This window comes from Ornithorhynchus anatinus, chromosome 16 (assembly GCF_004115215.2).
Source record: "Ornithorhynchus anatinus isolate Pmale09 chromosome 16, mOrnAna1.pri.v4, whole genome shotgun sequence".
Lineage (NCBI taxonomy): Eukaryota > Metazoa > Chordata > Mammalia > Monotremata > Ornithorhynchidae > Ornithorhynchus > Ornithorhynchus anatinus.
The window spans coordinates 19,234,872-19,252,995 of record NC_041743.1 but is presented as its reverse complement, the minus strand read 5'-3'; the positions used below and the strand labels follow the sequence as shown (position 1 = coordinate 19,252,995).

General features: G+C 46.0%; 1 protein-coding gene across 1 annotated transcript in view; it reads right to left on the bottom strand.

The window, feature by feature from the left end:
• Nucleotides 1-817: 817 nt before the first annotated feature.
• ACADSB (acyl-CoA dehydrogenase short/branched chain) overlaps nt 818-18,124 on the bottom strand; it is a 55,543-nt gene continuing 38,236 nt past the window's right edge. The window contains exons 8-11 of the mRNA XM_029080514.2: nt 9,084-9,173; nt 7,721-7,858; nt 5,269-5,368; nt 818-3,809 (exon numbers count right to left, since the gene is read on the bottom strand). Coding sequence (XP_028936347.1) covers nt 3,739-3,809; nt 5,269-5,368; nt 7,721-7,858; nt 9,084-9,173 — 399 coding nt within the window. The 3' untranslated portion in view covers nt 818-3,738. The remainder of the gene's footprint in view (nt 3,810-5,268; nt 5,369-7,720; nt 7,859-9,083; nt 9,174-18,124) is intronic.

The window sequence follows — 18,124 nt, the reverse complement described above, 5'->3', positions numbered from 1 at the left end:
AACATATTCCCGGGTCACAACTGCACATTCCTCAATACGACGCATCTCACTGTCCCCTCTCCCCTGAAATCATTTGTTCAGATTTCGTGGTTGTCGAATGAGCATTCAACACCCGCCTTCAGAAAGCACTCCTCATCCGATTTCAAAATGTCTCTAATTTCTGCATGACGGAGGGGAAGAGTTGTTCCTGTTTTTACTGGAAAGGGAGTCCACCTCAAGGAGCAGTTCACAAGTTTTTTTCAACTGGCAGCCCCCAAGGCCCAGGTGATCCCATCCTAGCCACAAAGAGGTCTGGCAAAATCTTTCTGTGTTTCACCAAGAAAGGCTAATAGAGGACAACGAAAGCAAAAGTGAAATCTATGCATATAGGAAAAGTGAAAACATTTGGCTAGCTTCGGTCACTGCTAGTGTCCAGTGCTTTCTGTAGAAGAGAATTAAAACTCCCCCACCCCCTCTTTGTAGTATTTTGGTACTGTCATCTTGAGATAGGCTTCAAAATAACAAAACAACTCTTAACACAGTGGGTGAACAACTGGAAATCTTGACAACAGGGAGTTGTTCAGGATGAAGTTAAAAACTCTGATGAGAAATAATAGTAGGAAGCCCCACTTTTAGCGGGCTTAAGGAGGCTGTCACGTTAATACATTTTAGAATCACGCTGACTCCAAGAACCTTTTTTTCAATTTCCTTATGCACTTTTGTAAACTCTCTTATCTATAAAAACAATAACTGAATCATAGAGGAGACGGATAACAGTGATCTATCCCTGTCGGCAATGGGCAGCTCAATTCTTCCATACAATAAAATTGACGATCAGTGAAATCTGGAATCAAGTCCTTTATTTTCCTCACTTTTTTTGTTTCCCGTAAATTACTGATTTTTGCGGTCCAGAAGAGATTCTGATGTAAATGAACACAAAATTCATTTATCCAACCGTAGCAAACTCTGCAGAGATAAACCCTTGTGCTTACTAATAGAAATTTCTAAGGATAAATGATCTTAAAGTGATGATGCCAGCTTTAGTAACAATATCTAGTTTTCGCATGTAGATCTATGGATTTTCCAAAGTCATTAGTAAATGGAAAAAATCTCTAAAAAAGATGTGGAATTGGGGTATTTTAACATGTTTCATGAAAAATTCTTAACCAACTCAATGAGATTCTTCCACCAGAGTCAGTCATTCATCGGGGGTCATGCCACGTATTGCTGGTGAACCCCAAACTCTTTAAGGTTACTGCTTGGTGTCCTGGAGTAATCACGTGCTAGAAGCATGAAGGAATTAATTCACCTCCAAAGAGCTTCAAATCTCTTGAGATTTTTCTCTTCTAAAGGATCTCCCACTGCACTGATTTTTAGAGTACCACTAGGTAACTCCTGATGCCCAAATGCCAAAACTCAGTTTGTATTTTTGGCACTGAATTTACTCTTTATTCAAAGATTTAGGCCACAAAGAGGAATCCAAAGGTTTTAAATGGGTGTAAATACACTATATGCATTTTCAATGGATTTCTCTAGAAGTAAAACCATTCTTACAAAATTAAAATCAGAAAACAGAATAACGAAGTGAATCTGTGCTGAATCTTAGTGATATTTTGTTAATCCCATAAGTATTCCATCCCGAAGCCTGCTATCATTAAAACAGGAGACTACCTAGAAAGGCTTGAAGGTTGTGAAGCCAATAAGTCATGAATGGCAGCAAAGATGTAGTATCAACAGGAAAATATCAATGAGTTCCCTGACCAGTTCATTTCCAAATTCTCTGAAGCAAAACTTTGGCATATTTTAGGCGTTGGGTGGGGAAAGGGATCCCAGTTCTATTTGAGAGTCAAGATGCTCTGAACCTTGGACTAGCGGCATTGTTGAGAAAATACTCACATAGGAGGGTGAGCACATAGCCTCTCTTTAAAGCATTCCCACCGGAAAGAACAGGCGGCTAACTTGGATGGGCACACCACACTGCCTTTGAAAATTAAGAAACCACACTTAAGAGGTTGCAAAGTCTGGCGGGAGGAGGAAAGAGGCAAATGGAAGGATCAGCAGAGAAGCCGCTCTCTCTCCTGGGAGAAAGTTACAGTTATCACGCAGCTCATGAGCAAGCAAAAAGAATGAATAATAATATATTAGGCTCTGATATAAATTTTAAATACATTTTACATACAGACAAGATGACCGTCCACCACCTCTTAAATTGTGACCTATGTTTCAGGAGCTTTCCACTGGATATAGATTCATAAAGATAAAAATATAGGAAAAAAACCCAACAGGTGGCAGTTGGGAATCTGGGCCTCAACATTATTTTGGAGGGGTATAATCAAGAACACCGTAAAGCCAACCGATTAGTTATTAAAACTCTCAAGAGTGAATTTTTGTACTACACTGCTAATGTTTATCATTTGTTACTTGCTGAATTAGAAAATGGCTTTGGGATTTAAAAAAAAATGTCGTTTTAAATGTAGGGTCTTTTCATTTCATTTCTTTCTCTGAAAAGAATTCAAGATGCAAAAACTCCCTCTTGGGGTCATCTTACCTGCTCTTGCCTCTGCAGTAATCTCCCCTTAAAGAACAAGAGAGTGTTCTTTTTGCCTTCTTTTCCTGATTGATTTAGGATCCATCACTTCTGGGAGCTTGTCTCATTATCCAGCAAATTCTCTCCTCCTTTCCAATACATGCTACGCATTCTCTTTTGCTCTTGTGATTTCTATTATTTTTGTTTCATGCTAAAAGAGCATCTTAAATTAATTCCTCTTTGACTTATATCTGCCCACATGTAACTGGCTCTCCGGCTATCATCTGTCCTAGAGCAACTGATTTCTCTGCTTGCTGAAGATCAAAATGCCCAAGTAGTGAAATATTTCACAATTCACAGCGTAAGTCACTGAACTCCACCTGAAAGCTCAATTTATAGATTACTTTTAAATTAAAGTTCAATTCTGAGAAAGCAGGAGACAATTTTGATATAGAGGGGAAGTGCTGCTGGAGAGAGTAGGAAAATCATTTTATCAAATCAAGTGTCAGATTCGGAGAGGGTACAGATAAATATATTATTTTAATAATGTCTTGGAAATGGAAGTAGAGATTCATAAAGCCATTTGAGACCGTAGGGATATTTAAAGAACACAACAAGAATTGCAACAATATGTTTCCAAAGCCTTGTTTGTGACCTGATCATTTGACCTACTCATTATAACACTCAACTGCTCTAATATTTAAAAGTCTTTCAAAATACCTTTTGATATTTACAATGAACCATTTGACTTTATACCACAGAAATGACTCTGCAAAAATGCTAAATAAAAACAGCCCTGCAATGTATTGTCTAGAAACATGAATACAACCTGTGATTAGAACTATAGATAACGTAGATTTTTCTACGAAGCTGAAATGGTAGTATTTTTCTACTTGATTATCCCCCAGATAAACATTATTATTACCTTGGCAAATATTATAAGAATGCAGTATTTATGTGAAGCAAAATGACTGCTGGAATCAGTCGCAGAGATGGTACATTAAACCAGATTTGAGGGAGACATTTAGTTGGTTTACCTGGTCAATAAACTATTTCTGAATGCAAATCCGGGCACTTTTGGAGATGTCAAATTCCTATCCATGGAAGACTGGAATCCCCCGAGTTTTACATCACTCCCGGGAAGACGCATTTGGATCGCACGGCACATTATTTCACCAATGAGGCACACTGGTTCAAAGTTTCTAGTTCTAGTCGTCAGATCCTTGCGGCTTTCAATATTCCTGGCCTAAGAGTTTTGCTATGGTGCTCAACTGGATATTTGAAGTTCCTTCATAGATAGCACCTGAAACAAAAGAGGAGAGTGAATAGGAGTAGACCCAAAGAAGCAAGAGAAATCCACACCCTTTAATGGTGACTGAACTTCAGTGGGTGATTACCTGTGCTTTGACCAAATGCAAACAAAACCCAAAATCAGAGACAACACACACAAACACACACACAATATCCCTAACGAGCGATAAGCATGGCCCAATGGATAGAGCATGCGCCCGGGAGTCAGAGCACAGCAGAGGACCCTGGGCTAGTCACTTCACTCCTCTGTACCTCATTTCCTTCATCTGTAAAATCGGGATTAAGAATGTGAACGCCATGGGGACATGGACTGGGCCCAACCCGATCACCTCTATTAGCTCCGACGCTTAGTACAGCACCCGGTACATAGTAAACACTTAATACCATACCATAGGGAAAAAAAAAAACTTCATCAGTCTAGTCTTCCGGGGTTATCTTATTTAGTCACCCAACCACTAATAGCACATTTGTGGCAGATGATAAACGTTTTCTCTCAAAGATCTACCATCGTGATTCATAAATTCCTAATATTACACAGTTGCATATTAATAGAGGAGTTAATTTAAAAGCTCATAATGTGTTTCTGAAACCGGATTTAGGGGTTTCATTACTGAGAGTGGATCTCATTAATTAAACAAATAAATAATAATAATTGTGCATGGGATGCACATACTCACATATGTGCATTAACTGTAAGTCTATGGTTTAGGTTTTCCAGGCATACGAATGGCATCTCTCTCACTTCCCAAAAGAACTGGGGCAAATAAGGGGCGCTGAGGCAACTTGAAAGGGAGACAGTTTCATTAAGAGTCTAAATTTTTTTAACAAGTCAAATCTGCTTGGTTTCCTTGCTGATGTTGCCAATTTTTGTAGCAGTGTAGCTCTTCATTTAAAGTTCAGGCTTCTATTTCATGAGATATAAATAAATATCCATAAGACAGGTTCACAGTACACACATGACTAATTTAAGTAGCTTATTCTGCTCCCGTGAATTGAAATTACCGGAACACTTCTTTTGGAGAAGGAGTAGAATTTCCACACTCGTCAGGTTTGACCAATTTCCGAAACTGTAAATTTGTTAAAAGCCTCGTCAGTTAGGTAGAAGTCTTCGAGCAACTTCAAGGAATTAAGCCAATTCTCTAGTACAGAGCATCTAATCCTATGTCACAAAATTTCAGTGGTGCACAGAATCCCATATGATACCTTAGAAATACAAGAGTTGGAGGGGTAATAAAAAACAAACACTTGGCATCTCTGTGCTTCCTAGGAAATATGACTTTTTTTTGAGGCAAGAGGCAGAAAAAAACCCAATATAACCTTCACAGGCAATAAAGAGAGAGGCACCGACGAACACTTAAAAGTAATCTAAAAATCACCCATGCAACTATTAGCAAAAACATTTTCAACTGCTTTATTTAGTTAAACCATGCGAGTTATAAAGAGCTACTTACCAATTTTAGCATCTCTGTAATATTTTTCAATTGGATAATCTTTCATGTAGCCTACTCCACCCATCCACTCCACACATTTACTCGTTGTCAGCGCTGCAACCTGCCAGAGATCAGTCAGAGATTCCATCACCTGCCTTGCCGCACAATTCAGACCGCATTTTAAAAATTATTTTCTTGGGGAAAATATTTTCAAAGACCGAGCATCAGTGTAAATTAAGGTATTAGAAATTGATCTCTTTCTGTACCTCTGGCTTTCCCTTACCACTGGATTTGCTGTTATAATGCGGTTCACCCAGGGTGTCGGTCTGGACACCAGTCCCGCTACGCCGAAAGCACCTTGATGGGGGGGGTTGTGTCTACTCGTTTTATTAAACTCTCCCAGGCCTTTGGTACAGAGCTCACTGAGCTTCACTGACTGACTGCCTGCCTGATTGAACGACTCCCCTCAGCACTCTTCCCCGCCCCCTCAGCCGGGCACAGTAGGGTCTGGGAGAAGCCCTCCCCTCATCTCTTCTCTCCGTGCTCCCCCAAATGCCCAAGGAAATGGCGCCATAAGAGCCTGGGGACCCAGATCACTGATCCAGACACCTGCTCTTTCTCTCCATTCTTCCCCATCTTGGCCATTTCTGGTTTACCGCCAGGTCCACGGGGCCCTGAGAGAACTCTCTCCTACCTACGTAAGCAGCGCGTCTAGGGAGCAGAGGGGACCTGGATGCCGCCCCTCTCTGGCCCAGGGCTCACGGTGTTTTACTGGGATCCACCAGCCTTAGAAATGTTGGCCAACCTATACGTTCCCTCGCAGGATGGAGGCCCTCCCAATGTCTGGGGTTGACTGGTAGGAGGAAGGAGGTTTTGCTAGCGGTCCTAGGCCCACGATGAACCACTGAGTCTGCGCTCGGCAGGATTCCCACTGCCGAAGCTTTTCCCAGGACCAGGCGGTCCGGAACTACGGAGTGGAGCCAAGAGCTGACGGGTCAGCAGCCGCTGTATAGCCGGACAGGTTTTCTCCTGAGGATCTGGCTGGGGTCTGGAGGAAAGGAGAACCTACCCTATACTACAAGGTCACGAGACTCAGCAATGGTGAGGAAGGCCCCTGGGGACTGAAGCTTCAGGGAACTGGAAGGGGGGAAAGTAGTATTCGGAGAAAGCCGGGAAAGTCCTCTAGGCTGCAAGCTCGTTTTGGGCAGAGAACTTGTCTGCTAATTCTGCTGCACTGGACTCTCCCAAGGGCTTAATACAGTGCTCTGCACATGGTATGCACTCAGAAAACACCACTGATTGATGGAAAATAAGGGCGAGTAATCAGAGTAGGCCTCCTGGAGGAGATGAGAGTTTGGAACGGTTTGGAAGACGGGCAAGTTGTGGTTTGCTGGGTACGAAGGGAGAGGGAGTTCTAGGAAGCAGCGTGGCTCAGCGGAAAGAGCCCGGGCTTGGGAGTCAGAGGTCATGGGTCGAATACCGGCTCTGCCACCTGTCGGCTGTGTGACTGTGGGCAAGTCACTTCACTTCTCTGTGCCTCAGTTCCCTCATCTGCAAAATGGGGATGAAGACTGTGAGCCTCATGTGGGACAACCTGATTACCCTGTATCTACCCCAGCGCTTAGAACAGTGCTCTGCACATAGTGAGCGCTTAACAAATACCAACATTATCATTATTAGGAAGGAGAAAGGGAATGAGCAAGGGGTCAGAGGCGGGACAGGTGAGTTGGTCCGTGAAGAGGTCGGTTTGAGAGGAGTCAGGAGTGCGAGCTGGGGTGCAGAGGGAGAAGAGTGCTTGACAAAGGGAGGAATGGGTAACCACTGAGATCTGGGGAGCAGAGCGATGTGTGGACTGGAAAGGGGAGAACCTGGAGGCGGGGAGATAAGTGAAGTGCTCAGGTTCCAGGGAGAGCTTCTGGGGAGAGGAAGGGATGGGCCTGAGACCAGCCGGACTGGCATTCGGCAGCCCCCCACCCTGGCCACCCAGAGTCAGACTTTGGGTCTGGGCAGGACCCCAACTGTGCCTCTATTTTTTGCCAGAAGTAGCTTCACAGTCAGGCTACTTCCCATTGGGTTCAGGAGGGGAGGCTGGGGAATGACAGGAGCCCCTTCCTGTCGGTTTCTGCCACCTCTTTGATAGGTGGGAGGCTGTAGGGGAGGCTAGGCCCCGACCTCCACTCCAGCACCCTCCTTTTCGGTTGAGTTCTTGCCCCCGTTCCATCTGGCCAGCCTATGGTACCACGATATGGCGCTGAGAACCTGGCATATCGTAGGCGATGTCGGCGGCATTCCCGTTTGAAAGGTTCTCGCATTAATGCACCTCCCAGACTTCTCCTGGCTAAGGGAAGGCCCTACAAGTTGGAATTTACCTAAATAACACTTTTAACCCAAGTGCTTTGTCCAAGAACTTAATAAAACAAATAGGTAGAGCACACAGACCGGCTGAATCCGACTACAGAGAACGATCTCTTACCTCTGACGCATAGTATTTGGCCATGCAGGCTTCCTTGATGAACGGTCTCCCGGCTTCCGCCAGCCTGGCGGCATTGTAGGTCAGTAGCCTTGTGGCTTCTAGCTGGGTGGCCACTTGAGCTATTTGATGCTGGAGTCCCTGTTAAGGTCAGACCTAATGTTAGAACTTCAATCTCCGAGAACACCTCCCAACCCGAAATCCTGGACTGTTAACGGTATATTGTCAGATGCCTTAAATATACAAAAAGGAAATTCACGGGCTCTTTGAAAATACTTTTTAATCTACGTTCAAAATCGAGTGACATCACATATCGTTAAAATTCTCTTATCGTAGCTTCAAAGTTCATGTCATTCTTTTATGACAACTGCTATTTAAAAAGACAAAATGCACATAAAGAGGCAGTTCAAAATATGAAAATGTTGGGATGTTGTCCTTTTTATGATCACTGTCAAACCGTTATGACAGAGAATTCAAGGGAAAGAGAATTCAAGGGAAATTCTACCAGAGTAATCATTCCAGGAAAGAAGCCTACCAATTAGGGTCCCCAGCCTCTTCCATTCCATCTCCCGGCCCGGACTCTCCCATCCCTCCTCCCTCACCCTTCCGCTGAAACCACACACACTCCTTCCCATCCCACCTCTTCACCCCCGTCCCCCATCCCCGAGCCCCTTGCATTTCACTCACCCCCAACTAACTTACTTCTCCCATGCCACACTCTCACCTAACTATACACCCTGGCCTCTCCGATTCCACTTCTCCACCGGTCTCTCCCCTTCCATTTCCCTTACTGGTCTCTCCTCTTCCACTCCTCTCTCCTTCCACTGGGCTTTCCCACTCCATTCCATTCCATTCCCACCCTGGCCTCTCCCATTCTAACCCCACAGCGGCTTCCCCATTCCACTCCTTCCAGCTTTTCCCATTCTACTCCTTCCTGGTTCTCCCACCTCATCCCCGCCTTGGCACCTCTCCCATTCCACCCCACAACCCCGACTTCGCCCATACTACCCCCCACCCAGGCCTCTCTACGCCTTACTTCTCTTTCCCCACATTGAGGATTTGAAATTTCTCTCCCGTTTCCCCGTGACTCCCGTGTGACGCCCTTGACCATCCTTAGCCCCACAGCAAGTGCCATAAATGAGATTGCTTTTGTAAAATCGACATAAATGCATTTTAAAACCGAAACAGGATGTAAGTTTAGAAATTATCTCAGTGCCATTTTACTTACCTAGAAATATACTCTAACTCAAGGATTTCCTGAAATCTCCTCCAAGCTTTTTTTTCCTAATTAGTTTTTCCACAAGATACTAATTCTTACCAAATTACGCATCTAACAAATACTCATTCCTTCACCATAAATGCGTACTTGAAAATCAAAGATTCTTTTGCCGAACTGCATCCTTTCTTTGGTATATGGAATGGTTTGGTCAAAACATCCTTGCGCTAATCCCAACATCTGAAAAGAACAAGATAAACAAAGATCAGATTGTATTATTTAAAGAACCTATTTAATCTCCTAAATGACGGTTATTTTTCCATAGCTGTCTCAGACCACTGTCATGGTCCCGGAATGGATTACTGTGGCATAATCACCTCATTTAGCCCACCCAGAGTATTCAAAAAATGTGTAGCAGTCACTATATTGAAGCCACAATTAGCTAGAATAAATCTGTATTTAGAAATACTTATGTATCTTATAAAGAGAGGGATTTGTCATCTATATTGCTCCTCCCAAGTCCTTTAGTAAGATGAGAGATTAAAATAATAACAATAATAATAATACTAATAGTGATCAGTGTGGCCTAGTGAAATACAACCAGGCCAAGGAGTCAGAGGTCTTTGGTTCTAATCCCAGCTCTGCCAATTGCCTGCTGTGGAACCCTGGGCAAGTCACTTCAGTTCTCCGGGCCTCAGTTTCCTCATCTTCAAACGAGGGATTCAATATTCCAGGCTGCCTCCTACTTAGAATGTGAGCCCCACGTAGGACAGGAATTGTGTCACACCTGAGGTTTTCTACCCAGCAGTTAGTACCCTTCTTGGCACATAGTAAGCACTTAAAAAAAGAGCATAATTATTATTATTTATTACCCTCATTATCATTACTATTTTAGTCTTGCTGTTTCTTCCTCTTCAGTGCGTCACGAAACCATCCCCTCCCCTCTACCATTACAGCCCCTCCCCTGGATCGAGCTGTCAGAAACTCCTCATTAGATAATTATAACACTCTCTCACTTTGGCAGTGTCCACTATGAATCTCGTCAATTCATGAGCATCGAATGCGTCTGTTCGTTGGTGACAGTTGTTATAGTCGCCATTGAGTAATGTCTTGTTGTTCCACCGTGAAATGGTTATTTTCTATATGTTCATTAATTTTCTATTGGCTAATGCTCTGCAAAATTAGCCACGTTCCTCTGGTGAGCCCGGATTTAAGCCTGGTGAGAGAGGTACTCTTTACTGTACCTTTTGCAACCCATTCATTCTCCTTTTGGGGTGAGCAGTGCGTTCTTAACTAGGTTTGCTCAGACACCGACCCCGAATCAATCAATAATAATAATGTTGGCATTTGTTAAGCGCTTACTATGTGCAGAGCACTGTTAAGCGCTGTTAAACTGTTATGTTAAGTTAAGCTGTTAAGTTAAGTGCTGTTAAGCACTGTTAAGCGCTGAAGTAGATACAGGGTAATCAGGTTGTCCCACATGAGGCTCACAGTTAATCCCCATTTTACAGATGAGGTAACTGAGGCACAGAGAAGTGAAGTGACTTGCCCACAGTCACACAGCTGCCAAGTGGCAGAGGCAAGATCCGAACCCATGACCTCTGCCTCCCAAGCCCGGGCTCTTTCCACCGAGCCACGCTGCTTCTCAATGCTATTGAATGCTGCTCTTGCTGTCGACGACTGAACAACCAGTATCCGAGCTGACCGACCCACTCATCAAGAACCCGGAGCTACAGCACAGGGTGGCCAACAAGTTCACCCCCCCCCCCGTTTTTTTAATGGCATTTGTTAAGCACTTACTATGTTCCAAGCACTGTACTAAGCCCTGGGATATAAAGAAGCTAATCACGTTGGCCACAGTCCCTGTCCTACACGGAGCTGGCCGCCTTAGTCCCATTTCACAGACGAGGTAACAAGCCCAGAGAAGTTAAGTGACTTGCCCAAGGTCACACAGCAGATGAGTGGTGGAGCCGGAATCGGAAGCCAGGTCCTTCTGACTCCCAGGTCCATGCTTTACCTACTAGACCCCGCTGCTTCTCTTTTGGGGAGAAGCGCCCCATGTAGCCAGGGTCCTCCCCTCATTCTCCCTGACCTAAGTCACCTATAGGTACTGCTTGGACTTCCTAGTTGTCCCCCAGAGCAACCCAAACCACCCCAGGCGACCAGGATAAATTAGGCCTCAGTGCCCGGGATCTAACGGTCAGCAAAGCCCCTTGGCCACAGAGACCAGCAGAGTTGAGAGGGGCAGTGACTGAGGGACAAATCTGAGTTGGGTGCGGGGAAAGACGGATGACTCTCGGACTGTGAGCCCGTCCGGACTGCGCCCAACCCGGTTATCTTTATTTTAAATGTGGTATGTGTTAAAGTGCTTACCGTGTCCCAGGCACTGTACTAAACACTGGGGCTTGGATCTACCCCAGTGCTTAGTACAGTGCTTGGCGCAGCGTAGGTGCTGCACAAACACCATTATCATCATCAGCAACGTCTTGAGCTGCCCACTTGCAGAGGACTAGTTAAAGGGGGATCCCTCGTCATGGGACGGAGCTTCTCATCCAGCAGCAGTGACGGTTGGAGCCATTTTGGCAGCACGGCAGCGTGGATAGAGCACGGGGCTGGGAGTCAGGAGGTCCTGGGTTCTAATCCCGGCTCCGCCCCTTGTCCGCTGCGTGAGCTTGGGCAAGTCACCTCTCTGGGCCTCAGTTACCTCATCTGGAAAATGGGGATGAAGACTGGGAGCCCCATGTGGGACAGGGATGGTCTGATTGCCTCGTATCTACCCCCGAGCTTAGAACGGTGCCTGCTGGCACATCGTAAGCGCTTAACAAATACCATCATCATCATCATCATTATTATTATTACTGGGTTCCATGCAGATCAAACTAAAAGTCTTCCAGAAGTCAAGTGCTTTCTAAATTAATTCAATCTTTCATCCAATCGTATTTATTGGGCGCTTAGGGTGTGCGGAGCACTGTACTAAAAGCTTGGGAGAGTATAATACGACAATCAACGGACCTAGTCCCTGCCCACTCCCTGAGGCCGGGAGACCCCGGACCCCGCATCACGTCCGTCCGGCTCCTCGGCCACTTTCATCGGCACCATTTCCGGGCCACGCTCGATAACAAATGTAAAGGCCGAGCTCACACAAATGGAAGCTCTAGACTCTAAACTCCTTTGGGCTGTAAGCTCCTTGTGGGCGTTGGACGCGTCCACCGACTCTGTTGCATTGTACGCTCTCAAGTGCTTAGTACGGTGTTCTGCATCCACGAAGCACTCAATAAATACCACTGACTGATTGATATGTACTTACGGTCCTGGCTGAGCAGGTTTCTGTGTGTGAATATGGGATTGTGTCCCCCGAATAGAGTGCTTTCATGTGTGAATGAATGTGCTTAGAAGAGAGCATTTGCAAGTGTGAGAGTGTGTGTTGACAGAACGTTTGTGTTGCGTGTGTACCTGTGTGCATTTGTAGATTTGGCTAAGAATACGCGGGACGTAAAGAGGGAGAAAGGAAGACTGATGAGGAAATGCGTGGGGGTGAATAATAATAATAATGTTGGTATTTGTTAAGCGCTTACTATGTGTACAGCACTGTTGTAAGCGCTGGGGGAGATACAGGGTCATCAGGTTGTCCCACATGAGGCTCACAGTTAATCTCCATTTTACAGATGAGGTAACTGAGGCAGAGAGAAGTGAAGTAACTTGCCCACAGTCACCCAGCTGCCGAGCGGCAGAGCCGGGATTCGAACCCATGACCTCTGACTCCCAAGCCCGGGCTCTTTCCACCGAGCCACACATTATTCCCACAATGAGGGAAGAGAAGCTGCAAGCACTGGGAACATCTCCTAGTTCTCCATAAGAAGGTTTGGGTGGGAAATTGTGCTTTCTGATATCCATCCCTCCCATCCTCAGCCCCACAGCCCTTATATCCATAGCCGTAATTTCTTTAAATGTCTGTCACCCACTCTAGACTATAAGCTCCCGGTGGGTAGGAAATGTCTCTACCACCTCTGCTGTATTGTACCCTCCTGTGCTTTTAGTACACTAATAATTGTCATATTCGTTGAGAAGCAGCGTGGCTCAGTGGAAAGAGCCCGGGCCTGGGAGTCAGAGGTCATGGGTTCGAATCCCGGCTCTGCCGCTTGGCAGCTGGGTGACTGTGGGCAAGTCACTTCACTTCTCTGTGCCTCAGTGACCTCATCTACAGCGGAGCCGGGATTAGAACCCATGTCCTTCTGACTCCACAGCCCACGCTCTAGCCACTAGGCCACCCTGCTTCTCCGCGGCTCGATAAATACCACTGATTTGACTTATCTAGTGATCCGACTTGAGGTGTCAACCCCAAATTGATGGCTGAGGGCTCCGGCGCTACAGTTTCTTCAGAGCTCGATTCCCCGTTACGATGGGCCCTTGGAGGTAGCCCCCCAAAGTCTGCCCAGGGGGTGGGAGCTGGCCCAAGCCTGAAAGAATGGTACCGGCGATAATATTTACCACGTGCTTATTGTATGCAGCTCGGTGTACTAAGAGCCGACAGAGATTTAGACCGGTCCTGTCCCTCGAGGGGCTCACAATCGACTGAGGCGCCAATTCCATGGGGGCCAGAGGGGTGATGGCCCTCACAGCTTTTAACGCTGGACTTCCAAAGTTGTTTTTTATTTTTTAATGTCATTTATTAAGCGCTTAATACGTGCCAGGCACTACAGTAAGCTCTGAGGTAGGTAGAAGCTAATCAGTTTGGACACAGTCCCTGTCCCACTTGGGGCTCAGAGACGCAATCCTTATTTTACAGACGAGGTCACCGAGGCCCAGAGGAGAGAAGTGGCTTGCCCCAGGTCACACAGCAGACAGGTGGTGGGGTCGGATCAGAACCCAGGTCTTAAGGACTCCCAGGCCACTAGGCCATGCTGCTTCTCAACGGGCTCATCTTGGTTTTCCGACATGACCTGAGAGTTTCTAATCAGGGTCAAAAAAATTCCCCCAGATGGTGGCTTTCTGACCCGGTAGATCTTTGAAACACATCCCCTACTAGCACCCGACTCTCTTAAGAGAAACAGTGTGGCCTGGTGGATAGAGCATGGGACTGGGAGTCAGGAGGCCTGGGTTCTAATCCTGGCCCCACCAATCGTTCATTCAGTCGTATTTACTCTGCACTTATTGTGTGCAGAGCACTGTACTAAGCGCTCGGAAGGTACGATTCGGCAATAAAGAGAGACAATCCCTGCCCAAAATGGGTTTACAGTCTAGAAGGGGGGAGACAGACATCAAAACCAGCAAACAGGCATCAATAACGTCAGTATAAACAGAACTATAGATCCATACACATCAAACTGAGTAAACTGACCCTGGTCTGCCGTATGACTTGTGATCAAGGTTCCCTCGTCTGCAAAATAGGGATTCAATCCCTCCGCTCCCTCTTACTCAGACTGTGAGCCCCACGTGGGGCCTGATGATCTTTTATCTACCCCTGTGCTTAGTAGGGTGCTCGACACATAGTAGGCACTTAAATACCACAATTATTATTATTAATATTAATAAAATCCCTGCCCCTTTTTCAATTTTGCAGTCAGAGTGAGAAGCCGGCACCTACCAACGAATCAATCAAAGGCATTAATCGAATGAAGAGCGCCTTTGGCCTACACCGTCCTGCCCATCCTCATTTGGGAGGCTACTTATTCACGCAGGCAGCGTGGCTCAGTGGAAAGAGCCCGGGCTTGGGAGTCAGAGGTCATGGGTTCGAATCCCAGCTCTGCCACCTGTCGCTGTGGGCAAGTCACTTAACTTCTCTGTGCCTCAGTGACCTCATCTGTAAAATGGGGATTGAGACCGTGAGCCTCACGTGGGACAACCTGATGACCCTGTATCTCCCCCAGCGCTTAGAACAGTGCTCTGCACACAGTAAGAGCTTAACAAATACCAACATTATTATTATTATTATTATGCAGTCATTCCTGCCACGGCACATTGTCTTAGACCACAGTTTCAACGCAACGCACTGAAAGAACAGGGGAATACAATGCCATAACGTGCCCGTGTTTGCTTATGAAACTTTGCAGCTCTACAGGTGGAATGCTTCTTTTGCCGGCTTGCTTCACGCCGCCTCACAAGATTCACTAGCACGGCACAGGGAGACGACTGCAAGGTGATGACCACCGTTGATCAGAAACCAAACTAGCAGTTGGATAAAAACCGGTTTCCGGGGCCATATTAACGGAGCTACGACAAGCTGTCAGAGAGGTGCTCAATGTTAGATAATGCAGAACGCTCAAATATCGTTTTTTTCCAAAATCCTTCTTGGATTTTACCCAGCATGACAGAATCCAAGGTGCTACTGTAGGTGTCTGAATTCTTTCACCTAGACGCTTTTTCAGTCATGCCGTGGAAACGATCATTGGAAAGCCATTTTTTGATGACCCGGAGGTAATCAAGGAAGTAACCGGAGGGATAATAATAATAATGATGATGATATTAACAACCACAACAACCAGAGTGTTGTAGTAGGAACCAATCGAGTGCTTTTTGCGTGCAGAATTCCGTGCAATGCGTGCTTGGGAGAGTACAACAGAGTTGGTAGACATGTTCTTTGCCCACGGGGAGCTTACAGTCTGTAGGGGGAGACGGACTTTGAAATAATTTACCGACGGGGAAAGTGGGAGGGTAGAATAATAATTAGAATAATAATGATGATGGCATTTCTTAAGCGCTTACTATGTGCAAAGCCCTGTTCTAAGCATTGGGGGTGATACAAGGTGATCAGGTTGTCCCACGTGAGGCTCGCAGTCTTAATCCCCATTTTCCAGATGAGGTAACTGAGGCCCAGAGAAGTGAAGTGACTTGCCCAAAGTCACACAGCTGACAAGCGGCGGAGCTGAGATTAGAACCCGGGACCGCTGACTCCCAAGCCCGGGCTCTTTCCACTGAGCCACACTGCTTCTCGAAAGTGCTGTGGGGCTGAACAGCAAGTGCTTAAAGGGAAGCACAGGTGACGCAGGGAAGGTCTCTTGGAGGAGATAGGATTTTAATACGACTTTAGAGGTGGGGGTCTGCCAGACATGCAGGGGGAGGGAGATCCAGGCCAGAATCAGGGAGTCGGCAGCGAGCCCGGCCCGATCGAGGTACCGAAAGTTGGTCCAAGTAGGAAGAGTGAAGGGGGCGGGTTGGGTTGTAGTAGATGGGCGATGTAAGGTAGGAAGGGGAAGGTTGACAGAGGCCTTCTGGGAATGAGGCCTCATTTCTCTGGTTGGCTCTCCCTTCAACACTGACTGGGTACCCTTCGAGCACTGTGATGCTCACCCAGCCCCAGAGCATTTATGGAAATGCCCTTTCCATTTACTATGTCAATTTACTTGCAAGTCTGTCTCCCCCTGCAATCTGTAGCTCCTTATAAGCAGAGACGTATATCATAGCAACTCTTTAAACGGTACTTTCCCCGGGCACTTAATACAGTGCTCGGCACACAGTACCGTGCTCAATAAAATCAACTGAGATTGGTAGATCGATTAGAGTGCAGAGTACGGACACTCTGCTTGACGTGGAGGTAGGCGGGTAACGGCCGGAGGCTTCTGAGGACTGGGGAGATGAGGGCTGAATACTTTTTAAAAAAATGATCTGGCCAGCAGAGTGACTGTAATGGAGAGAGACGGGAGGCCGGAAGGTCAGAGGGGAGGTTGACGCGGTAGTCAGAGCAGTGTGTAATAATTACGGTAGTCATTAAGCTCTCACAATGTGCCCAACACCGTGATACAAGTTAATCGGGTTGGCCACAGTCCCTGTCCTACGAGGGGTTCACACTCCTAATCCTCATTTTACAGATGAGGTAACTGAGACCCAGAGAGGTTAAGTGACCTGCCCAAGGTCACACAGCAGACACGCGGTGGAGCCGGGATTATAACCCAGGTCCTCCTGACTCCCAGGCCCATGGTCTATCCACTCAAGCCACGCTGCTCCTCAGTATAAGTGAATTAGCATGGCAGGAGTTTGGATGGACACCCCGGGATGGATTTTAAAGAGGTTGCGAAGACAGAACAGACAAGGATTTGGTGACGGATTTAACGTGTGGGTTGAATGAGAGAGATGAGTCGAAAACACCGCCAAAGTGCTGGGCTTCTAAGACGGGGAGGATGGGAGCGTTGTCTACAGTGACGATAAAGTCAAGTCTGTGCCAAATCAATCGTCATGCACTGGTTATGTAGGAACAGGAGAAATAATACAAAGTCCTGAAGAGGGAGGAATGACTTCTTCCTCTAGCCTGCAGCTTCTTGTGGGCAGGGAACGTGTCTACCAACTCAGTTGCATCGCACTGAACTCTTCAAAATGCTTAGCTCAGTGCTCTGCATAGAGTAAGCGCTTAAAAAATACCATTTTAAAAAAAAAAGGAGAGGGAAACCAGACTGTACAGTGGGGAGGAGGTGAAAGTACATGCTGAACCATTAAGACGGGGAAAAACAAAAATGGAAAAATATTTTACTACTTGATTAAATCAATCTATTTCTTGTAAACTAGTTAGTAAGGAAAGGAAAAAAAATACTCGTTCCAAACATTTGGGAGAGGAGCTTTATTGTCCCAAATATTTTTTTAGCACTCTTAGTAGTCCATATATCTTCTTACACTGCAGATTTTCTTACACTCTCCCACATGCCCACTTCCCTTCTGCCTGTCTAATTCACTCGACAAACTGCAAAGTCCTCAAAGGCAGGGGTCACGTCTGCTCACTCTATTGGATTTTTTCACGTACCTAACGCCACGTTCCCCAAAGAATAGGTGCTCCATAAATACTACCGATTGGCTCTTCCCTTTCTCAAAGTCCCCGTGAGTAGGAAATAGGACAAAATCGGTGGGAGGTTTCCAACCTCGCTACCTACAGCCTTTTACGGTGACACAGAATGACAATACCTGAATGCTAAAACATCCCTAAAACTACGCCGGTTACCGAAGTTTGCGTAGACTACGTCCGACAGAGCCGTCAATCCCAATAACGTCTTGAGATAACAGCCGCTCGCTAGGAATCCCGTGAAACGGAATTCTTTAGCCCTACAAGTTCCAAGATTGATGTTTTCGTTCTTTTTATCGCATTCCTCTTCATTTAAGAGGTGCCCAAAGTATTAACCAAGATCTAATAATTACCTGACCTTAACTTTTAATTAGGTTATAAGAGTGACTTGGGGTAATTAGAGTAAAACCCTGACAGTGTGTTTTAT